Raw genomic sequence first — 25,364 nt, 5'->3', positions numbered from 1 at the left:
CGAGCGATCATCCAATTCTGCTTGATGAATCAGGGGCTTTAGCTCAACCACAAGTATTCCAAGAATACGTTATATATGTGACCTGCTATTCTTTGGTGGTTCCAGAGTTTAAATTCCTTCCATGGCACTTGGTTCTGTCCCTGTCCATCATGGATGACCTGAATGACCATGTACAGAGAAAAAAAACCTATAAAGGTATACAAAATACATAGAAAAACATTTAATAAAATGGTTATATTTAATGGGTCAGCCCACCCAAAAGTATGACAAGAATAAATGAAATGAATGAATGAAAGGTAAAGCCTGCTGTTTCATGATGGTTCTAGAGTACAAATACCATAACTTCTGGTTCTGATCCTGTTCACCTTGATGAATGACCAGTAATCCTCTCCTATGGGAAAAGCCATGTAACCAGTGTGCAAGTTGTGAATGAAATGAAGATATATGGAGATGGGATACATAGAAACATGTAGAAACACATGTAGAAGTATTAGAAAAATGAAAACGTTCCCTTTAATGGGTCAGCCCACCTACAAGTATAACAAGAATGAGTTACAGGTATAGCATGGTTAATTACATTGGTTTCATAGAGACTCGACAGTTGAAATACCCATGCCGCAACTTCTGGTTCTGATCCTTTCCACCTTTTACTGTGTTATGTACCTACCTTGGGACATGTAGAGTGCTTTTGTTGTCTTCTTTCTAGTACTAAATTGATTCTTGGTAGGAATGGGTAGTGTTGTTTCTTTTGACTACAGCCAATGGCTACAGCAAACATTCCAACGGACAGTAAAATCTACAGCAGGTGTGAAGACCTAGAATATCAAGAGCAGGGGTTTAGTGGGGCAGGCACGCGTGGCCATGCCATGCCGTCACTTTTTTCGGGAATAAGGCCTTCAGGAAACAATGAATGGCATGTGCACTCACTATGATTAGTACAGTGCCCCTCTTCTTTTTTTACGATTACACCCCTGGTCAAGGGCTAACATCTCAGACAGAAGACCTGTCAAAAGTATATATGGTGTAGAGTAGTGAGAATGACGGCTTATGACCAGGTTTAGATAGTATTCTTCAACATTTTCCTCTGTCTCACCTAGGAAAGCGGTAGGTAACTTGGATAATGCTGAAAGTAATAATTATGCTAAAGATTTACAGATCTTTATTTGGGAACCAGGTCCAGAACATCTTTAAAGGATTTGGGTGGGCAAGACTTTTCATTCCCCTCCCAGTCCTGGAGTTTAAAGTGGCTCTGGAGCATCTAGCTGGTCATTTATAATATTAAAAGTCTTTGACAATTGAGAGTTAAAAATGGAGTCCTGTATGAGATGCAATGAGGAGCTTTGATACTTGGATAGCCACAGAGGTCTCCAGATTGAAGGAGAAGACCAAGGGGGCCTGGTGGTGTCCCTTTCACATAGAGATTTGTGACTAACCTTAAAGAGGAAGTAAAATCAAAACTATCAAAATGTAATAAAAAAATACACTTACCTTCAATCCCCCAGAGCAGTCGATCCGTCCGGAGGTTTCTCAATTGTGTCCAACGTCATCGTGGTATCCGTCTTCGGGCCACCATCTTTTCTCTGTTATTCCAGGTTCTTCTTCCTAGGTCACCTGATGCAGGCGGGAGATCGGGTGACGTAGTTTGGGAAAAAAACTTGCCGATCTCACTGTGAAATCGAGATGCTCAGGCATGAAGGAGCACCGAAGAGCCTCCCGAGTTGTGTGACGTAAGTATCCCAGGAGGTTCTAGGCTCCCATTCATTTTCGATCACCTAGGCAATCAATAATTAAGTTGCACTTAAAGAAAAAACCAAACAAACAGAATTTTTAGCTTACATTAAAGGGTTCTCTAACCTTTATTATAAAGTGAAAATTCTGAGTTTAGGTACGCTTTAAGGAGAGGATATAGTGGCAAAAAGACCAATAAAGGAGCAAGGTGGACCCTTGTTAGAGCACAGTCGCTAAAAGCAACTGCAGGTCAGAGTGGGGAAAACCCTTGTATACTGATGCTTGTAATGTCTGATGGATTATTGTTTTGGAAATGCCACACGGTGATGTGAATTTTATTTTCTTTCTTGAAACAAATACAAGCCAGAGGCTTTCAACAGTATTTCTAAGTGCAGCCGCATGTGATTTGATGTCTGCTGATTGAACCTCATTTCCTTTTGAGCTAATCCTACTCCAGGATATTACAGTAGTTTATAGCCTATGTAGAGACATGAACAGGCAATGAGAGCAGCAAAACAGAATGATTGCAGAGCTTCTAAAAATGGTGCTGTGAACCAGAGCAATATGTGATGAAGCCTCAGCTTACAGAATCAATGGAAGTGTGACCCCGGATAGGAACCATTGCCAATCATAAGCTTAGAGAAGAACCAAGAGTGCGTCATTCTGTAATGTCATTAGCTAACAAGTCTGCAGACATGCTGCTCCTTGTCCTGACATCCTGTAATTCTAGTGCCGGAGTATGCATGGTATGACAACGCTACTGTACAATTTCCAGCCTTAGTTAGTATAGTCCAGGGTTTCTTAAATTTTTTAAAATAGGGGAACCCTTGCAAAAATGTTCAGTCCTTTAGGAACTTCTTCTAGAGTTATTATATCCACAGCTCACAGTACATAGGCTTGGTGGTTATTGGGAAGGATGCTTTTTACATTACTTGCTATTGGGAAGAATGTCACCTCTACAGAGAGCCAAAAACACCAATGGCGTCAGTTAGACTGACTTGAGAACCACAAATTGTTCAAGGATCCCCTTGTAACCTCTGGAGGAACCCCAAAATCCCTGGTTGAGAAACACTAGTGTAGTCAGTGCAACACCGGTAGTGCTGTAAGGCAGAAGATATGCGTACTTCATTACCAGATAATCCTATTTTTAACATATATCAGATATTGTTATATTTGGCATATGATATTTCACAATGCCTTAGGAAGCAACTCTTCAGCATCTACAAAAATCAGAAATATTAATGCTGAGTGGAAGGACCCTTTAAATAAATCAACACTTAGAGCTGGAAACAGTAGGAACACACAGAACGTTTCACAGTTCCTGTTAGAGGTTGTCATTGTTTTCCTAAGGCCATAACTTATATTTGCATAAACCCTCATTTCCCTATCCAGGCAAATGATATTCTCCAATATTTATTTTTCCATAATGTGGACTACTGACTTGGCTCCTGAGCTGTACATAAAAGAAAGAAAGTGATTAATAGGTTCTTATGGCAGTGACAACATCCAGCACATTGGTAATTATTTGTAGTGTACAGATAAGTGGTTGATCACGAGTAAACCTGGGAAATGACTTTACAAGTGGTAATACAATTCTTTGATTATTCTACTTAAACTAAACTACTGCATACCTTAGGATATGTTTACTTTGCACTTTGATATAGCAATGGACTGAATAATAATGTATTCATCATAAACCTGCAAAACTGTATAGTCGTGATTAAAATAAATATATTCTTACCACTTCACTAGCAATTAAGTGGGTAAGTAGCAGCCAGGTGCTTCTCAGCAAATGCACTTGATCTTCATAAGCAAGTGTGGGCAACTTTATAAAAGTGGAATTGTTGGCAGTTTGCCAGTCTGGGGCATGCAGGTGTGTGTTAACACAATGCCAAGGCGGAAAGACATCAGTATTGATCTTATAGAAGAAATTAGTGGTGATTATTATGAAATCATGACAGCTTTGTAATCAAAATGAACCATATAACTAACTACGGTATGTGCAAGTGAAAATACCTGTATGAAAAACCAAAGCCCTCTGGGCTGGCTGTACATACTCATTGGGCTTGATTTATTAAAGCTCTCCAAGACTGGAGAGGATACACTTTTATCAGTGAAGCAGGGTAATACATGAAACATGGAAAAGATCTGGGCCAGGACTGAAAACATTTGCTAATAAATAGCAAATGACTTTTAGGAAATCCATTCCAGGTTTTCTGGATCACCCAGCTTCAGTGATGAAAGTGTATTCTCTCCAGTCTAAGAGAGCTTTAAAAAATCAGGTCCATTGTCTATTCAGTGGGGTGATTTACTACAGAAATATAGGCCATTCGCTTAGCAAAATAAATTAGCCACTTGCAATGGTTATTTAACTTAGCCTATTAAATCACATGCAGCTTTCCTGGTTTCAACTATCAAATCACATTCAAGGAAAAATCCTGTTCTTTTAGTTTTCCTTGCATGTGATTGGCTATTTTTGCAAAGTGAATTGTTATGACATTTACTCTACTATGTGATATATTCCTTGGGAAAATTTTTCCCTTTACCGAGTGAACAGCCTGTATTCCTTTAATAAAGAAATCCTTATGTGGTGCTGCATTATGGCAGTTTGTTACTATGCATTGAGTGGGCATTGGAGTGGAGAATTCATAGTGAATGCAAGAAGAAAAGAGCTATGTATGTTGTAGTGCAGGGGTCGGCAAACTCCGGCCTTTAGGCCAGATACGGCTCTGCCAGTAGTTCATTACTGGCTAAGCCGTATCTGGCCTAAAGGCTAAAGTTTGCCGGCCAGCAACCCCCGGCTCCAGAGCCGCGGGTTGCCGGCAGATCGGCCAGGGGGCGTTAGGAACTACCGGAGCTGGAGCTGCCGGAGCTCCAGTGCCACTCCCTTGCAGTTGCTCCCCTATTTACCGAGGCTGGCGTTGATACTTCCACTACCATGGTAAATAAGGAAAGCTTCCTGAAGGTAAATCCCTCTCCTCCGCAATGCATACAGAGGGAAGGGATTTCACTTCAGGGGGCGTTCCCTGGAGTGGGCCGAGCCATTAGGGTTTCATCTTATATTATAATCTTCGAGACTTCAGTCAGAAATGTTTGTCATTATCAAACATGAATTCTCATAATGTATCCATCTAGAATTTCTATCGTCATCGGTTTGTGATGAGCATCTGGCCTCCAGCGACAAGAAACACAGAGACATTAAACTTATAATTCAAGGTATTTTTTACAAAATGTTAATTATTTATTGGTATGCAATGGAGTAAAGAGAATGTCTACAGGGCACCCCTTGGGTAACCGGCAGAGCTCGGGTAACCTGCTGGCAACCATGAGTTTTTTATACTTTTAGATGCATGTGCAGTCTTGCACGTGTGCATAATGATCAGAACAGGTTTGCTTACCTGGATGCCAAAGAATTTTTTATATTTATTTGTTTAAAGCTAAACTTTAGGCAAACAGCTAAATACGTCACTGAAATTCACAAATGTGAGTCTACCACTGGATTTAAAATTCTATTCAACCTTCAGTTGTTTTAGAGGCTGGTAGTACAGATTATTGCTCCCACACCGTGCACAGTGGTCTGGATATCCAATGATTCCATTGTCAATGTCCAATGGTCAAACATTTCCCTCTGCACAATTCTCTAATTACCAATGTTGCTTTGGGAGAGCAAGTTAATTGTAGCACAGTGCATGCGGAGCGTTGGACCTCTGGAGATCTGTGATCTGGATCTTCAGCAAGCTGCTGGATATAGTGGAAAAAAAAAACCCTTTTATATATAGAAATCACAATTGTGAAGCCTGACTGTATAGCACTAATAAATGGCATGGCATCAGGCTATAAGAATAATGGGCATCTAGACTTTGGTGGTCAACTTAATTAGTATAGGGAGCCCCAAATGTGGCCCTTACATTATAAAAGGGCTACACATGGAAGTTAATAAATGTAATGCTACAGACAGTCACACACCCACAGATAGTCATAGACTGGGGACACGTAGCAGGAATCATGGCTATCATGGTCATTTAAAAGTGGAAAGAAAGCTCCACATTAAAAATTTGGGATCAGGCAGGGCTTTATTGGAGAATGAGCCAGGTCAGTGGTCGCCAACCTTTTCGGACCCATGGACCGCTAAATTTACCGGCTCCAGACCGTGCATGCGCGGAGAGCCGGGTGTCACTCAAAAGGGAGGAAACTTCCCCCACAGTGACGTCATGATGCCAGAACCTGACCACCCTCCCATCGCAGGTCCAATGGGAGAAAGGGCGGGTTGTGTAGAGACGTATCCCGCCAACCGCCCCTGAGCCTGCGATCCGTATGGTGGACATTGTCCGCGGCTCTGACCGGTGTGCCCCCCCAAGCCTTGTCCTTCTCCTGACACCGTCCTTCTCCTGACCACTTAGCCAGGTGATATTCCAATGAGATGTGTGTGCACATACATGTGCCCAGCCAATCAAGATGATGAAGATTGGCAATAAGGAAGAGAAAAAGGAAGAAGATGGCGGTGTCCTATGACAGAAGGGGCCAGATGAGTATAATGGGGTTTAGTTCTGTTTCAAGAGTCAATTCTTTTGTGCAGCCCATTTAAAAAGTAGTTTTTGGCACATCTGGTGCAAGATCCATTCTAAAAAAGTATGAAAAAGGCGTGAAACACAAAAAGAGGAAAAAATTAGAAGGAGGAAAAGATTAAAAAAAAAAAAAAAGATTAACAGTAAAGGAAATAAAGCAAACCATTAATTACTAGAAGTCAGTCTAAAGAATATTTTTTTTTTAATGGTGTGAGCAAACACTAAAACAGAGCACTGTATGAAGAGGCAGCACAGTAAGTGCCATAGGGTAGCATTCAACCCCCTGGGACATAGTTTGGGCATGGGGGATTTTGCAGGATACATAGGAACCAGGGTACTCTGGTATGATATTCCTGCTTTGTTTCCTAAAGCTGGATCTCCTTTCTCCTTAGACATGCCAAGAGATTTTCCATTGGTCTTTGAGGTTATTTATTATAACAGGACACTGGATATTCTATTATGATGTTTGAAACAACCTGAATGCACATAAGTACCTACATTGGCGACCACAAAAGTAGATTTAAAATGGTACACAATCTAAGAAGCATTTAAGAATTCTTTTGTGGCCCTTTAACAAATATGTGTGAAAGAGTTACTGTATCAAGAAATCGAAATACAAGAAATCGAAACACAGGGAATGTGTTTCTTCCCATCATCAGCTGTGTCTGTGGGCGAGATCCTGCTGGCTTCTTCAATAGACTTTTAAGACTACATTTTCCTGCTTGTGTTGTAAACATTGCTTTCCTGACAGAAGCCAGCTTGTCTACCATAAATCCAGTGCTGGAAATTTGTAGCTATTTCATGGTCATCAGACAAAATCATTTACATGAATGGAAGAGAAAGTATAAGAATAGACACACTGGAGATGATTTACTAAAGGAATATAGGGTATTCACCTATTAAGGTGAATTATAACCTTTCAAGGAATAATTCACTTATCCTAGTGAATGTGCTAGAAGTTAATTTTGATAGAAATACTAAACAATGCCCTAGGAAATCTATTTTTTTTTTTTGCACGATTGGGTGGGTTAAGTCAGCAGAGCTTCATTTCCTTCAGGGGATAATTATGTTTTCTATGCGAACAGCCTAAATTCCTAGGGTTTGATATACTAAGGGAGTTTATTCTGTTCATTAAGAAAAGTGATTTATCATTCTGTAAGGGATAATTCACTTATCTTAGTGAATGGAGTAAACATGACAGTGCTATAGTCCAAAAAACAAGGCAAGCTCTCCAGCCCAGTTTTTTTTTTTTTTTGCTAAGGGCCACTGCTCAATGCATAGGGCTTTTCATATAAAATGCAGTTCTCTAAAGAGAAGAGAGAAAGATTCAGGTCTTACCATCAATAATACTACTTATAAAAATGCTCTAAAACCACTGGGCCCCTAAATGCAATCTCTGGACTGGATTGACTTGTTTAAAGCAAAACTTTAGTTCTGAAAAGAAAATTTGGGATCAGAAACAGGTTTTGTATTGCAGAGGCGGCAGGCAATGTCCCTTATGCAATAAAACTGGGGGAAGCACGGTGGCTTGAGGGTAGCACTCTTGCCTTTGCAGCGCTAGGTCCCAAGTACAAATCTCAGCCAGACACTATCTGCATGGAGTTTGCAGGTTCTCCTTGTGTCTGCGTGGCTTTCCTACTCCAGTTTCCTCCCACATCCTGAAAACATGCAGTAAGGTTAATTGGTTAATTGGTAAACTGACCTTAGACTACATTAATGACATATGACTATGGTAGGGACATTAGATTGTGAGCATTAGATTGTGAGCTAGAGAGACAGTTAGTGGCATGACTATGGACTTTGTACAACGCTGCCTAATATGATGGCGCTATATTAATACTCTGTAATATTAATAATAAAACATACTTACCTGCCAGTTCGCTATCATTTGTTACCATGCGACGCCGGGCATCCTGAAATTCCCAGTGGCTACCAGGATTTAATGAACTCCAGGACACGTGTGCAAAAGTGTGGTTAACGCAGCCTGGACAATAAATATTGCCAAAGATCAGAAACCCAAAAACGGAGCAGAGAAGAAGATGGCAGCGCCCGCAATAAAGCAAGGAGGTTAGGGTATATTCATTGCAGAAGAGACATCGCCTGGTGAAAATCTTATAATGTTAGGATTTAGTTCAGCTTTAAGGCTACTCTAGGTGGTATTTAAAGTATTGGAAGCTGCAAAATTCCACATGGTGCTTGTTGGAAAGAAAGAATTTACCAAGCATAAAACTTCTGTCTGCCCAGAACTATAGCTATGTTTCATTCTCATGGAGACACAGGAAGAAACTGAGCCTAGGGGACATTTGCTCCCTGTACTAATACAAAAAAAGCTGGTGGCCCTGAATGGAAATAATCCATTGATCAGGATCCACAGTTAGCGATATATGCTGAGCATTATATACGTGCTCTCTGGTCAGATCCACTGTCATAGCAGCTGAAAAAGCAAATTCTCAAGCTCAATTTCCCGAGATCATGATATGATTGTAGGAAAAGGAAGCAAATAGTAAAAGATGTATATAGGTGTGCTGTAGAAAAACCCAACATTTACCGTGTCTACCAGTGTGGCCCCATGACCCATTTTGCATGGTATACTTTGGGTAGCCCACAGAATCCTGTTCCCACCAAACAATGGCTAGTTGGTTGGACTCTGCGCTTAAGCCAAAGGTCCCCCATTCTTCCCTGTAGAGAGATCTGCTGACATTTAGCCAGTGAAACAGCTTTGAGGATTCCACAGCAGCTGTGTAGGAGGCAAATTCCTCATTCATTCCCAGCAAACAGATATAGAACAGGGAGATAACAAGGCTGAAACGAAATTAGTGTCAAAGGATAAAAGATAGACTCTCCCTATATAAGTAGAATATATGGAAACTGTTCTGTAGAGATCTAGTAGCATTTCTGCTATTAGCAGTGATGAAACAGTATGCAGTATGGTGTGAAGTGTATCCTCATTTATCCCTATATAGAATTATTTGGTCACTAGATAATACAAGGTAGTTGCAGGAGTAGTCCCATAAGCCATCACAATCTTCCTCGTCAGGACTGGACGGTGAGATTGTTAGTTAAGGTGTTGGATAAACTTTAAGGAAAGACACCCACCTTAATAGAAAAGGCTCCGAGCTTGGTTGGTCATTATTAAATGGTATAGACCAGGGGTGTCAAACTCAGGCCCCCAAAGGTATTCTAAATATGGATTATTGAAATAGCACCGCTACTACAATTCCTGGCATCACCTGCGTCTATAGACCAGCAGGCTCTCTGCCTATGCGTGGCCCCGCATTGGACTGTTTTATAGACGCAGGGAATTGTAGTAGCGCTGCTATTTTTCTATTATAGGCTTGTTCTAGATTGAAGGTTAAAAAACTCTGTTTCCATATGAAAAGTTTTTACATCTTATGAGAAGTAAAAACGTCCTCAATGTTTTCAATAATAATTCAAGTTTGGCCCGCAACTTTGTCTAAGTTTTTAATATTGTCCCTCTGTGTATTTGAGTTTGACACCCCTGGTATAGACAATACTTAAAGGGCTTTGCCCCAAAGCCTAAGAGATCAATCTATATACAGAACTATTATTCATTAACTCTCCTCCTTCATGTGTGATGACTGTATTTAGAAAAGTAAACCTGGCTCTCACATTACTATGAACCATTGTAATAGTGTTTGCTCAGATATTTAAAGTATGTAGACCATTGGGAAAATCTTATCCAAAAAAAAAATAAAATGGAAGTTGCATTTTAAAAGCCAAACAAGTGAATTCCTTACCTGTGTTTGCAATTGTTTCAGGATGTATAGTTTGATGAAAAATAAACGATTGTTCTCAGATTTCCTCCAATAATAACTCCAAAGACTGGTACCTGCAGTATAGTAGCCTTGGTTTAATCCTTTGCCAAATGACCGACTAAATCACTAAACCCACATAAACTCAACAATGGCAATTAGAGGTGGTGCAGTAAATGTGAATGCAAAGACAAGTAAGATGCAATAAATTATTTTCATCTCGGGTTTCTATACACTTTAAGTGAATTTTCAAGTACATTGGTCACAAAAAGTAGTGGAGCTGCAATTGTTGATATTCTTTAAACTATTTGCTTCTTGATTAGACTTCAATACTTTTTAAGTCACAGACCCAGAACACGTATCCTGCAAAAGTGTCAGAAATTTGCTTTATTGTTATCATATCCAACCATTCTTCATTGAAAAGGTCAACAGCAGCCCATATCATTCAGGTATACTATAAAGCACATCTTCCAGGGCTGACCTTCTGCTACTCCCAACACAAATGGTTTGAAAATCTAATAAAAAATATTTTTGCCCAAAAAAAAAAAAAAAAAAAAAACATCTCATTGGCACAGATAAAAGCACTGGGGTTGCTGCCAATAGCCAGTAAATCGAGACCCCACAACTAGGTACTTCAACCCATTGTAACCAGCCATTCCATACTGTTGCCAAAAGGCTGAGACCTGTAGCACCTGGGAGCGCCATGATTAATAATTTTCATTTTGGGAAGGGGGGCAAAATCCTTGTTTATTTTTTCAAGGGAAGGGGGAGCAGGGGTCTGGCAGAAACTCAAACCTTCCATTAGCCCTGCAAGGTCTGCTTTAAGCTCGTAGAAGGCAGCGGGGAGCCCCGAGGTCTCCAGCTGAGCAGCACTGTTCTAGGGATTTGCTTTGAAATGGAAATCTTTTCTTTTCAGTCATCTGTCCATGCAGCTAATATGTGAGAAAGCGGGAGGGAAAAAAATGACACAAACAAAAGATATTGCAATAATTTACTTTATAAATTGCAAAATTTAATGACATTTTCTGCAGGTTTCAAAAATATCTGTAAGAAAATATTTATATTTTTTAAATAGAGAAAACAATATGATTTCTACAAAAACTTCAATATGAATATCTACATAGATCACCACCTGGTTGGCTTGTTTGGGGAACTGCATTCCGATGAGGAGATACAGGACTTTGGGTAAATTCCTTCAAGAATTAGGTGTTTTTCTTGCCTATAGTTTCTGGATTGGTGTTGCCCTTACAACCGGTGCAGGCTGGAGAATCAGATTCATCCTCAGGTCAATGTCCATTTCCCCCTACTATCTTCTTCTTCAGGAGGCCCAACAAAAATAAAAACCAAAGCTGGCAATCTATTCATTAACACAGGCTTGTGTAGCAAGGCCAATTGTGTAGCTGTGACAATTATAAACTATTATTAGAGAAGACGTGTTTAGAAATTTTGTAGTCAGAGACTGCAGCCAACCATTGCTTGAAAAGCCTGAGCAATGCATAGATTTCCTGCAGATTTCCCCGCAAGCCATGCTTCTTTCCTGAGGCTGTAATGTAATTTGCACTGCACAGGATCAGTTAAAGAATGCCATGGCATTTCCACTGGCCAGAAGACTTCAAAGGGACTGTGTTGCCAACCGAAACCAAAGCAAAGGATAAGAGTTAACGCACATCATTCCCAACACCACTGGTGCACTTGCAATTCATTGTAGAGCCAAAAATTTGAAATATCTGATCAAAAGTGTCATATGCCTGCCCCCCTCCCCATCTACATGCTGTGGTTTCTTCCACCACCCCCTGAAACAATAGAGATGTGTGGGTTGGTGGATTGAACCATAGCATGCAGCAGGGAGAGCAGGTATCCTATACACCTAGGCATGTGTGCAATATAAATTTTTATCTTGATTGCCAGCCCAAGCAGCGGGCCAAGTATTAACCAAGAAGCAGCGTCACTCATACAGCACAATTATTCCTAAATGGCCCTGCAGAGGTACTGCACAGGAATTACATGGAAATCTACATTCATAGATCTATAAGCACAGTATGGAAGACATGAATTCTTCACATCGGAGTTCCAAATTATGGAGGAAAAAGCATCACCAAAACACATTAGCCTTTAATTAAAGTCACAAGAAGTGAAATCGGCTTCATCATCAATCTTTTTGATGTGCAATTACATTCTTAGGAACATCGGCAGTGTCGCCAAAACAAGGCTCAGGCTGGGACAATAAAGGAGGGGTTTCATTTTAATCCGGTAAACTGTCAACAGAAAAAGTTTTGGAAATGCTAAAGCTGCACTGCGTATAATTTAAAGTTACATGCCATGTTGTGATCGTCTCAATTTTTTTTTGTCTAGGGAACTTTAAAAAGCAGCAATGCAATTTTATTATTTCACCTCCTGCAGGCTTCCTCTAGCAGTCTTTTAAAGTTGTTTCTTTTTGTTCAGTAGCAGGGACTCTCATGTAATGCTATATGATGCAGGACAGGCAGTCCTGCACTGTAAGTCTCTTCAGAACCTGGGGTATCACAAAATATGATAAGAGCGCTGTCAGGGTGAGAGTGGGGGGAGGCAATAGGAGCCCCACTGCATGGGCAACTTTAATATCTGAATTTCAGCTTTAAATACATAACATCTAATGGTAGGCACAAGAGAGACAGACTGACCAACATTCACACAAAGGGCTTCCTTTATGAAAGTTCTCCAAGACTGGAGAAGATAGATTATCATGTGGACACCTGGGTGATCCAGCAAACCTGGGATGGATTTCTTAATCATTTGCCATTAGTTGGTAAATGTTTCCCATCCTTGATCAGATTCATTCCAGATTTGCTGCATTCACCTCCTCCTGAAAATGCTTATACCTGGCTGTTATGCCAATCTGCAAAAAAGGAAAGTCAGGAATCCCTATTCCCTCATAGCTGTCAACCAAAAAATAACAGTGCTGGTTTTTCCTAAGGGGTGCAGACAATTTAATGAATGATTGATCAATAAAAATGGTCCTCTTTGCAGAACTGCATCTCACCTGTATGCTATTAATTTTGTAAATCTATGCAGCTCAGTGTAACAATCAGAATTCTTTGGGGTGAAATAAAGTAATAGATAGCCAAGGACCAAAATGCTGTAATTGAAGGTGAACATTGGTAGACTAGAAGTTAGGTGAGGGTTTGCTACCTATAGTACCAAGGCAACAATGGTACTATCTGGCTAAATCATGGAGAATTAGGAGTAACATGTTGTAGAAGATGTTCTCATAATGTACTGAACTATATTCTTGTAGCATTTCACCTGTTCTGCATTCCCCAGAAATCTTCCCAGAAGGTTCCCATCTATAAAGGGTGCAAGAGAGGGGCAAAGTCAACCAAAAAGTTTTTCCAGGGTCTACAATTAGCAGGGAATTATTACAGGGTTGGCCTGGACAGTCCATGTAGACTTGGCATTGCTCTGCAAGGTTCATGTTAAAATTGTGGAAAAAGAACTGAACAACCTAAAACACCCATAATCCAAGTCCCACCGGAATCAACCACATCAACCAATGTTAACCACAAGGTTCCTGCTAAAGGCCGGCCAATCAGAAGCTCAACCTGTTGACGGTTTGTCCACTTTTGGAGCACCCATGATCTATTTCCCAGTATTTGGTTACAAAGGTCTGCAGCATTATCTTCAGGTATGGGAAGTAATTTAGTACTTTTATAATTCTATTGGAGTGCAACTGCTTATTATTATTTCCAGATTAGGTGCAAATCTAAAGATTTTTGTTCTTAAAAAAAAAAAAAAAAAAAAAAAAAAAAAATAAATAAATATGCAAAACAGGATCCTCAATGTTTAGCAGGAATAGAAACTCAAGTAGATCTTATCTAAGAAGTTACAATAAAGTGCCGGCCACAACAGGAAACTGACGATGGCTCTCAAAGCTGAGCTCAGAGATTGATTTCCTGTATGAGCCACCTAAGTCATAACAAGCTTAACCAACCAAACAACCTTATCTAAGGTAAATAATTTGTTTTATCTTTCCTCATCTGACTACTGGATATGGCTCCTATGGCTTACTAAATTTTGCATGGTCATTGCTTCTGATACCCAACCCAAGATAAAAGAGTGCTTTTACCTTCAGGACAATTAAAGCAGAGCTCCCAATAATGTTATGGGTCTGCATTATTCGCCTCCAAAAATCGAGCTATACAGGAGGAAGCTGTAGGTGGGTGGCAGCCCCTGTATTGTGACCCAACTCATCAGTAACCACCCAAAAACAGCCGGGTGGTTAGTGAAAAGTTCCAGGTGGTACACCCGGCTAAACAGAAAAGGGGAGAACACCGAGTCTGCAACTCTGCATGAATAAATATTTTCCAGAAAACCTACTTTTTATTAATATACTTCATCCTATACTTCATGGAGCTTCAGTCAATTGACTTTACCTAGGCCAGATAGAGGACATCAGTCTGCTGCAGGCAGAAGAAAGTATTTTTAGTTTATTTTCCATCAATGATCAGACTGTAAGATTGTAACTTTGTAACAAGTCACAAGAAAAGAGTCTGCAGCAAGAGCTAATCTGTGTCCACAATTGATTAACACAACAAAGAACTGCACAGGATTTATATAATTTTGTCATTTCTGGGCAACATCTCAGTCCAGATGCTGACCTTGGTTGATGCCACAACAAAGATAGCTTTGTCCTCCTGTAGAGAAAAGCAGACAGGGGCATTATCTAGGGGGTTCTATGATCAAAGAAATACTGTTACATGTACACACTCCCTAACATTTGTGCACTTTACATGGAAAAAAAAAAAATCATATCTGCCAACAAGGGTCTTGTTCATGGCCTTCGCTAGCAAGCAGTGGCCCTCATGCCCCCCAGTTTTCCTGCTTGCATTAAGACGGGGGAGTTTGGTTTATAACTTGCCTATGTTCATTATCATAGGTCAGCATATTACAAAGAACTATATCCTTGGGTTATCTAACCATGCATGCAATGGTTAGATAACCCATGGAGAAAACACAGTTTAATCAATAAGGGCTGAAGCTGCTGCAGTCTGGGGGCTGGCTGTTCATTTATTCGTTTTGCAAGCCTGAACAAAGACGGATGAGTGCAGTATACAAAAAGCACACAACTATTGCCAAAAAGTGTTTTCCCAAAAACTGATGTCCAAAAAATTTAATTAGAAAAGCATCAGTTCAGGCAAGTCATCTCGAGTATTTACATGTTGCTTCTAAGTTACATAATTATAGAGATCGGTAGTAATGTTTGATCATCAGATACAATGACTCTGCTTGTAACTATTATCTCACTGCACATCTACAAGGCAGGGTCATCTGGAAACGTCAGACTGGTTTGACTTGAACTTCCACTATGTCTTTTACGATTTCCAAATTGGAACTTCTGCAGAATTTGATCTGATGAACTTTAAAGACAACTGTCATGGTAAACATCAGCTGGGAGATGGTTGGGTAGATTTGCTGCCCATTGTGCATCTCTACAACCAGCTTCCAGCTGATGTTTAACTTGCCTATAGGTTAGTTAGCAAGGCTGGCATTGGACAGCTGATCAGGTAGACGCTGAAAAGCAATCAGCCGAAGCAACACGTTTATATTGCCAACCAGGCAAAAAATCTTATACTAAAAATATTGCTGAATTGCAGTACCACCTCCACATTATTGCCATTTGAAAAATAATCCATACCAGAAACTGTCTTGTATTGAATATTTGCAGAAATATTTATAAAAATTTTAAGACATGCTCTGCTGACTTCTTGCCAAAAATACCCATTCCAGAGGTCAGTGACCATCCTTGTCTTTCCTAAATGGTTCATAAGGTACGATCAGCTCACAAAAGAAAGGTAAATACGATACAGTAGATCCTTTGTGTAAAAATAATTGCACTTTGAGTTATGTAGCCCTGTTATCTAATTGGGCATAATTAATGGCAGAGTGTAATCTCAAGAGAAAATAATTATAAGGTCAAGTTAAACAGAGAAACATTTTATAACCACTTTCACTTCAACACCCATGAGCATGCCAAATCTTCTTCTACAGGGCTGTAAACTTAAAAAGACAAGTACACCATATGCCCCTTTTCTGCCCTTTCCGTCTGGTTTACATAGGTTACAAAATTATCAGTTCAGAGTCTTTCAAGCTTTGCACTCCCAGACCCGTCATAAAGTGAGATCCTAATCCAGATCTATCATTCACATAGTAAAAAGAAGTAAATTTTGATTACAATCAGTTATCCCTATGTTAAAACTAGAAAAGCTATATGTAAATGAATACCTTGTTTGACTGAGTTCTGCCTTTCTCAGCATGCCATGGTGCAACTTTTTTTATATTTTTTTTAAAGAAAACTCAGAGGCAAGTCAAAAAAATCCACTAGATAAAAAGTAATAAGTGTTGACCAGTTTCCAAAGTTGATTTGTATAAGGCTATACAGGGACTGCAGTGTCCTCCCTGGGCCCTTTAAGTGGGGAACACCACCTGGATTTTTTTTTTTTTTTAGTAACCACCTGGCTGGTTTTTGAGTGGTTACTGAAAAGTTGGCTCACAATATACACCTGCCACAGCTTCTCTCCACCAACCTAAAATTCTGTGGAGAATACTGGATTGTATGCAGGGATAGAAATCATCTACCACCTTTCTGTATCTTTAATGGGCACTAGCAGGTAGGTATCCCTGGTATGGTCAGGTAATATTATACTATTTGGCTTTAGCAATGTCTTCCAATGTACAGCTCTGGTGATATGGAGAAAAAACTAGATAGTCTGTCTTTTACAAGATCCTGTGGTTTGTTAATGCAGGCAGAGAACCACAGTTTTATGGTGGCACCTCCAACAAGCCATCGTCACCTCCACCCTTTCTAGGGTTGCCCAGATCCAGTCTTTTAGAGGCAGGATCTACACATGAATTTATGAAACAACCAGGACAACATTTAGTAAGCTGTTAAAAAAAAAAATCAAACCATGACTATTTATGGAATATTCTTGGCCCTTATGGGGTCCTTGAAGACAGGCTTGTTTAATTAGAGTAAGCTCCATGTAAGAGCCAAGTCATGACTTACATTGCATTTTGACAAAACTGGGTGTCCGAGCAGCCAATAAGCAGTGCAGTCACATGGAAGGAAGGGGAATCGGAGCTTACACAGAGCTAAGGAATCTTCCTCCCCATTCTCAGGGTGATGGAGCTGGGAAACCAAGAAGCCCATCTGAAGCACCTAGGCTGGAGTTGGACAGCCCTGGTTCGAAGAGAGTAACCCCCATAGAACATTCAAATTTCGACTTTGAAGGAATTCCTCTCGCTGCTCCACGTGAGTACCACAGCAGTCAAATACCAGTGCTACATTATTCCCCCCCAAAAATCGAGCTATACGGGAGGAAGCTGTAGTTTGGTAACAGCTCCTGTTGTGTGACCCAACTCATCAGTAACCACCCAAAAACAGCCGGGTGGTCAGCACTGTCACTAAAGATGGAAGTTGGAACTTACACAGAGCAAAGGAATCTCCCTCTCTTATCTAGATAATGGAGTGGAAAAACTAATCAGCTAATCCTCAAGCACCAAGACTTATATAAGTAACCCTCATAAAGGATTATGGCTTTGACCAGCTCATGACTTTGAGGAATCTCTCTACCTTAGTTTGACACATACAAGTGCCTAGGCAGCCAATCACCAGTGCCGTCACATAGAAGGAACAGAAGTTGGAGCTGAAGAATCTCACTCTCTCATTTAAGCAGCCAATACTGAAAACCCTAGCACGATCACATAGGAAATAAGCCACATGCTCCCATTACCCAGAAATATTGGGTATTTTTGTTCATTCCCAAAGCCAAAATGGATCAATGGGGGAATGTTAGCAAAGTAAATATAAACAGTTAATGGGACCAGTAGTAAATGGTAAAAAGCAAGTAAATGATATTCTTTATCCATAACGTGCAAGCTTCATATTCACACACCGAATGGAAAATATACTTATTTTGTCAGTTGCCAACGGAACATGTGTATAGTCTGCCATAATTCACTGCGAATGTGAAAATTAGATTCCATCATATCTAAACATTTCCCATGGCACGCAAGACAAAGGTGACATGATAAATGAACTTGATCAATAAAGCAGATCACTTTGCCATGAATTGCATCTGCCAGAAACGTGGGGGAGCCACATCAGGGTGCACAGCCCCCCATCATGTCAACCCTCCCACTCATCCCGAAACAGTTAATGCCTCCTGCCCCAGCAATCTCCTCTCTACATGCCAGAAAATCTGCAACAACACTTTCATTAATGTTACAATGTCTTCATGATGTTTACTGCATCTCAGATGACGAAGACGACAACCCCCCTCCCACCTTCCTTTTCCAGCCCAGCAGTCCACATCTGAAAATTAAAGTGTACAAATCATTTTTATGAGCACAAAATGTGGCCATTATGCAAATCCTCAGCCAGAAGACGACAATTTCAATAATGAAATCTAACAGTTGCATTTAGCTGAACACCTTGATGTGACAGAGAAGAGGAAAGTGTCCGACGCTGCCTAAATTATTAACCAAGATTATGGAAAAAAAAAAATGCAAATGTGTTTTGTGGTCTGAGGAAGCAAATTAGCGCTTTGTTAATGTAAGAGAAACAAATGAATAATTCATTAGGCAGTACATGTAATTAATTAGGAAAATTATGTGATAACCAGATACAATCCGGCAATAGTTACACTGGTGTCATGCAATTAGGATTTAGGGGTATATTTGGCAAGAGACATCAAATTAAACTGATTCTGGTCCAAGATTTGGTGTTTACGAAAGCTCAAGTATTATTTTCTTAAAAATAATACTTTTCTTTTTTGGAAAAGCCTTGTTTAAACCCAATTTATTTACATGGCGGCAACCAAGTTGGCTTATTGCAAATGCAAGCCCCATCCTCTATTTGGTAGTTCTGCACAATAAGTCAAGTCTGACCTTGCTGAAATAGATCATCTATTACCGCTTGCTTGGAGTTTTCCCATTAGACTACAGCTACACACAAGATTTTTAGTAACTGGATAGTGCTACTACAAGTGATTAGTCACTAAAACAAATGGCTCCCTAAGGAGTAAGCTACACACCTAACTGGATCAATGTTATGAGCACCAATGCTCCAATCATGAGCAACTGATCACTACAAAAATACTAATGCATCCTACCTGCATAGCCTGCTGCATACAGAGCCATTCATCCTACCCACTAATTATTTAATTACTACTCCTGTTGAGTAATGAATTGCAATTTTGCAATGTAGCTCTCAGATGGCCAGACATCACTCTAAAACAGTGTTTCTCAACCAGCATGGGGGTTCCTTCAGATGTTGTTGGGGGTTCCTTAAACAATGAGCACCTCTCAAGTCAGTCTAACAGCCAAAAAGGGTCTTAATCTTTAAAGGTGACATTATTCCCATTGACCATCACACTAATGTACTGTGAGATATGGATTTAGTAATTATAGTAGGAGATCCCAAGACCTGAAAGTTATTTTGAGTCAAGATATATATTTTATATTTATAAATATCCCCACTATACTGTAACCTTTAAAAGGACATTTATTCTTTATGTTAAAATTATTAAATCATCCACAAATTGAAAAATCATGGCTCAAAATCAAAATATACTTCCTAAAATTACATAATCGCCTATGTATAGATATGACCCATGATAAGGCTAATCTACTAATTTTCCTTGCAAATGAGAATCAGGTGATACGCAAATTAAAAGTTCTTCAGTGCTAGAAACCCTCATACTGGGCATCTGTGCCAACCCCCTAATGCCAATGTTGTATCCACCCCCACCAATAGTAAAGAAAGCAGAGTCACAGGTCAGAGCCAGGCAGTTTGTTTTTTTTTTTTTTTTTTACATCCCCTACTTGTAAATCTTTGCAGTAATCTTTTTTGTAATAGGACAAGAATACTGTTTTTTCTGCACTAAAATTGGGAAGCAGGTGTACCACCATGCCCTTATGTTGGTGCGACATGTACAAGTAGCTTTACATAGAAGCTAGAGAAATATATATATATATATATATAATAAAGCACAACTCGAGGTATGACTGTTAAAATGTCATGTAAAGAAAGGCTGCACTCCCCTCAGACTAACATGACTTTTCTGAACTCTGCACCAGTCACGTTTGCTCAATAGCTTGTTTGTTTTAGGCAATGAAAAAATAATCAATTTTCTAGTATCATTAAAAAGAAATAAAACTGTGTTAAAGCAAGAAGGTGGAATGAGAAAAAACTGCTTTGTTATCGCCAATAATTTGTTTATAGTGGATTTCAAATTAAAACTTGTGTCATGGCACTTTAAAGTCCAGTTGCAAATTTAAAGTAAAAGTAAAGTGGATGGGTGTACAAAAGACCTAAAGCATCTTAGTTCACCAATCCCCCTTCATCTAAAATACATTCTGTCTGCCTGTATGAGCAGTAATCTTGCTAATGACACAAGCTTTGCCATGTTTAATCATGATTTCTGATTGGTACAAGACAAATATGAATTTCCTCCTTCTTATGCCACTGCAAGCCCTGACGAAGTGGGACTGGTTAGTCTCAAAAACGTGTTGGGTTAATGTACACATCTACTTCATTTTACAACAAGATTTTCAAACCTTCACTTTTTCACGTTACAATATCAAGATGCCTTCCTGGGCATTTTAACATTGCTTACCCAAAGTTTAAGTATCTCACACATGTGAATGAAATGAAAGTGGAAGTAATTATCTTCTAGGTTATCATTGCTATTACCATACCCTATCGACAGGCATTATATAGGTAATTTTTTTTCAAGTTTGCCCATAGTTATTGTCTCTATAAACAATTCTTCTGGATAAACTATGTCTATAAGGTTTTATATCTGGGATATGTTTATTTCCCCAGGGGTTGACCTTGATGGACTTATGCCTTTTTTCAATCTGACATACTTTGTAACTATGTAAGGAACTTGCAGATGGTAATTTATCTCTCTCGTATCATTTTGAAATTCTATCTAAAGTGGAAAAAGAGCTAGCACAATGTACAGGAGGCAAAAAAAGTTAGGTGTTAGTTGTTTCTTTTTCCACTGGCTGTCCAGTTCTAATGACAAATATTGATGCCACAGGGTGAGGTCTGGTGGGTGTTGTAGGGAAGTTGTACAAAGTTATGTAAAGGAAAAAAAAAAAAAAAAAAAAAAGTTATGGGAGTCTGGAGCCTCCGACTCTGCCAGGTTACAAGTGATCTCTAAAAGTAAAGCAGCTTGTAAGCTGGCCAGAGGTAGACACTGACACGGCCATGGAGAATGCATTTTTTGTAGGTGCACTTTCACCTACATTAAACTAAACCAGCACAAACTCAGCCACATTCTATCCAAGAACCTGTAATAGAGAAGCTGCCATCTCTGCAAGACATTCTAGCTCCATAGCTGTCATGCTGAGCCAATGGCTTCACTATCCTGGATGGAAGACAAGCTGACCCACCCCATTTACCTGCTGGATCAAGGTTGGTTTTGCAAAGAACTATAGCCATAGAAAGCCAGGCAGTTAGCATTTTCAGGAAGAGGTGTTTGTCTCCTGTAACCTAAGCACCATCCAAAAACATTCTTGGTAAGGTCAGATATCGTGAACACACAAGTTTTATGAATTCTCCTTTCATACTAAGCAAATTGAACTAGGAACTCTCCAGTTGTATGGTGTGACAGTGCCATCTGAAAGATGTGGAAGCCCTATTTAATTAAAATGTTAGTTGAACCCAGGGCTGATTTTTTTTGTTTTTTTTAATAATATATATTGGTTATTTTTAAAAGGAAAAGGTTTGATGAAAGTGCAAGCGGTGGATCTCCCATACAACAATATGGTTTTCCATTGGCAGCCATGGACTGAGACCAATGGACTGAGACGGAAGCCGTTGCCTATAGAAGTGGATTTTATCCTATAATAAAGGAAGGATTGTGATTGGTCGTTACAGGCAGCGGCTACCCTCTGGGACGATTTTTTTTTCTACAGCCTCCCCCAAATACAGCTCCACCTTCAAATACCCCTATAAATGCAGCCCTAAATTTCAACGCTACCCAAATATGACCGGTGGAAGAAGTCGACAACTCCGTATGCCAAAAATACAAAAAAACTTTATGCATAGTGCTCAGGTACATGATGTGGGGATTAAATCACTTCGTACACAAAAATAGATCAACGTGATTGGTTTGTGAAATGTGATCAGATAAATTCTACACCCCTTATAAAGCTATTCATTGGCTCCAAAAAATAAAACAGGAACTGTAAACCTCTACAGTAAACCAGTAGAGAGGAGGAAGGCTGGGCTGCTGGAAAGAGTTAACGCCAAGCCGAAACAATCATCAGCTTTCCTTTCACATGTGATGAGAATTAAACCGCCCCTGAAAACGGCCCGAGGGGCTTAGAACAGCTCAATTTCGCAGCCTTCAGTTTTAATCCGTCAGTTAGCGTTATGATCAGTCCTGACCTCATCATCACCGTGCAGGTGGTTGGAGAGCTCCTGGAGCACGGCCGCCTTGCCGATCTGATCGTTCCGTCTCCTTTCCATGATCAGGTCCTCCAAGCTTTGAAACTCCAGTGTGTGGCTTTTCTTTTCCGAAAGCTGGATTTTCAGCCTATAGGGCTGCTTGCCTATCCTGATCTCGCCGCCGATCTTAAACTCCCTCTTGCCATAGCGGCACCAGGCGGCAAAGCACTCCGAGTTCCTCCAGCTGAGCTCCTGGTCTTTGGCCCCTACTTGCTCCATGGCGTTCTGGACCACCATCTCCGGGCTGAGGGGTTTGAATTTGTACTGGTCGTTGACTATCCTGCCCCTCCTGCCCTGGCTGGCGTCGGTCATGAAACTGTTGGTGATCTCCAGTCTGTAAAGGTGAACCACCTGAAAGTCCCCAACGTACACCACCCAATGGGGATATTGGTTCTTGGCAACAAACTCCACCAGGTCCCCGGGTTTGCATTTGTTCAGCAGGTTCTCCGGGGAATAGGTGGTCAGCTGTTCTGCGGAGCCGAAGCCCTTTTCGTAGATACACTCGTCCCTGTAGTAGACCGAACACTCCACCTCGTTGCAGTGGTCGTACTGCAGATCTTCCGGTAGGGTGCCCTGCTTGTCAGGATCCTGAACCGGGTCATCCAAGTCGTCGTCGTCAGCCGAGAAGATATAGGAGACCCCTATCCTGGGTCCTTCGTCCCTGTCCACCCCCGTAGGGTCCGCGGTGGGCACTTCTTTATAACTTAGGTGGGTCAGTTTCTCTACGTGGTTTCCCATCTCCCTGCAAAACAACAAGCACCCATTAGTACAGCCTCCTCCACCTGTTGCAGCTAACCAGTCCTGTGCAGCAAGGTGCAGTGAAACCTGAGCTCGCATGAAGAAAGCGAACACCTCAGGGACAAAGCACCGGCTGCTTTCGGTTTTTTCAAGCGCAGCTGCGAATCTTTTAACCCCAAGCATGCCAGATCACAGACACCCAAGCTCCAAAATAAAACATCATTTAATAATAGCTGCCACAACACATAAACAGGAACTAAAACCACTTATAAAAATATAGCAATTTCTGCAGCAAAACATTTACATAATATTTATCTGATCTCTGCAGGTTGTATCCCCCTCCTATTGTATCCCCATCCAACTAGATTGTAAGCTCTTCAGGGCAGGGTCCTCTCCTGTGTCTGTCATTTGCAATCTCTTTTTAATGTACAGTGCTGTGTAATATGTTGGCACTATAAAAATCCTGTTTATTAATAACAATATTAATAAAATAGACAAACACAACATTTAATAATCCCTTTATCTAAAATCAGAATAAAGCCAGGTTGTGGTCAGTGGATCCCCAGGGTGTCATCCAAGCTTTTTTTGTTAATAATATGGAGAAGGTTTGAACTGATTACACAGCTGAGCACATGGCAGGACTATGAGGACAGGTAGATGTGGCTATAATGGTGTAAGTTCAGGGATCGCCTAATACAATAAAGAAACTTACCAAGGCACGCGGGCTGGTCGCCTCCGTCAGGCCGAGCTGTGTGCAGGCTGTGCTCCGGGCAGGCACCATGGATGGAACATGTTGGAGGAGCGCAGTAATCCGGCTCCGATCGCTCTGCGCACAGCGCACCTTATTGTAGGATCCGCTCAGACAGCAGACTGATCCCCTCCCACCCCGGGCAGCTGAGCCCAGAGGAGTGACAGCTTAACCCTCTACTGCCCATACACACAGCTCAGCCATACACACAGCTCAGCCTGCCCATACACACAGCTCAGCCTGCCCATACACACAGCACAGCCTGCCCATACACACAGCTCAGCCATACACACAGCCTGCCCATACACACAGCCTGCCCATACACACAGCCTGCCCATACACACAGCTCAGCCTGCCCATACACACAGCTCAGCTATACACACAGCTCAGCCTGCCCATACACACCCATACACACAGCTCAGCCTGCCCATACACACAGCTCAGCTATACACACAGCTCAGCCTGCCCATACACACAGCCTGCCCATACACACAGCTCACCCTGCCCATACACACAGCTCAGCCATACACACAGCCCAACCTTCATATGTGTTGGAGGTCAGGGAACCAATGATTTGAAGGTAAATGGTAAAATAGCCAGACAAATGGTATTTGTAAAATCAGAAGTCAACATTGTCTTTTTTTTCATTAAAGCCCAATGCTGTGCTAATCTATTTGCAAATGTTAAAAAAGAAAAAGCCCAGGCGGCTGCAATACTTTTATTCAATCCAAAGCGGTCCCTTGCAGTATCTCTTCTGTGCCACAAGATGTCCCCAGCATAATGGACTATAAAAATGCTCAGGGGCACTCAACACCTAAAATTGAGAACACAACTGTGAAGCCAGGGTATTAGCCCCAACATATTACACAGCGCTGTACAAAGTCCATAGTCATGTGACTAGCTGTCCCTCAATAGAGCTCACAATCATTATAATGTCCCTGTCATAGTCATTATTACAGTCTAAGGTCAGTTTTAGAGGGAAGCCATTTAACCTAACTCCATGTTTTTTTTAAAGTAGAAGGAAACCGGAGTAGCCAGAGGAAACCCACGCAAACACAGGGAGAACCTGCAAACTCCATGCAGATAGTGTCCTGGCTGAGATTTGAACCGGGGACCTGCAAAGGCCAGAGTGCTAACCACTGAGCCACTGTGCTCAGTAGTTAGCTTTGTACACAGAAACTTGTGGAACAGAAAAGGGTCCTTCTAACTAGGGCAATTCCTTGAGCAATGGGCAATTTGTGCCTCTCAGGTCACTTACCACTGACACCAATGATTTTTAGCTATCTGGAAGGATGACATTGATCACAATGGCCAGT

At 40.8% G+C, this 25,364-nt stretch overlaps 1 protein-coding gene across 1 annotated transcript; it reads right to left on the bottom strand.

Annotated features, from left to right (window-relative positions):
• Positions 1-11,047: 11,047 nt before the first annotated feature.
• Positions 11,048-24,275, bottom strand: LRATD2 (LRAT domain containing 2). The gene is made up of 2 exons (XM_072410652.1): positions 24,013-24,275; positions 11,048-23,304 (listed from the first exon to the last, which is right to left on the bottom strand). Exon 2 carries the CDS (start codon positions 23,298-23,300, stop codon positions 22,476-22,478), a length of 825 nt encoding a protein of 274 aa, XP_072266753.1. The 5' UTR covers positions 23,301-23,304; positions 24,013-24,275; the 3' UTR covers positions 11,048-22,475.
• Positions 24,276-25,364: the final 1,089 nt, after the last annotated feature.

The sequence above is a fragment of the Pyxicephalus adspersus genome, chromosome 5 (genome assembly GCF_032062135.1).
Source record: "Pyxicephalus adspersus chromosome 5, UCB_Pads_2.0, whole genome shotgun sequence".
In the NCBI taxonomy this organism is placed as follows: domain Eukaryota; kingdom Metazoa; phylum Chordata; class Amphibia; order Anura; family Pyxicephalidae; genus Pyxicephalus; species Pyxicephalus adspersus.
This window is presented reverse-complemented; position numbering and strand designations above follow the sequence as displayed.

Excerpts from the sequence above, each read along its gene's own strand:
- LRATD2 (XM_072410652.1), bottom strand. The coding sequence starts at position 23,300 with ATGGGAAACCACGTAGAGAAACTGACCCACCTAAGTTATAAAGAAGTG.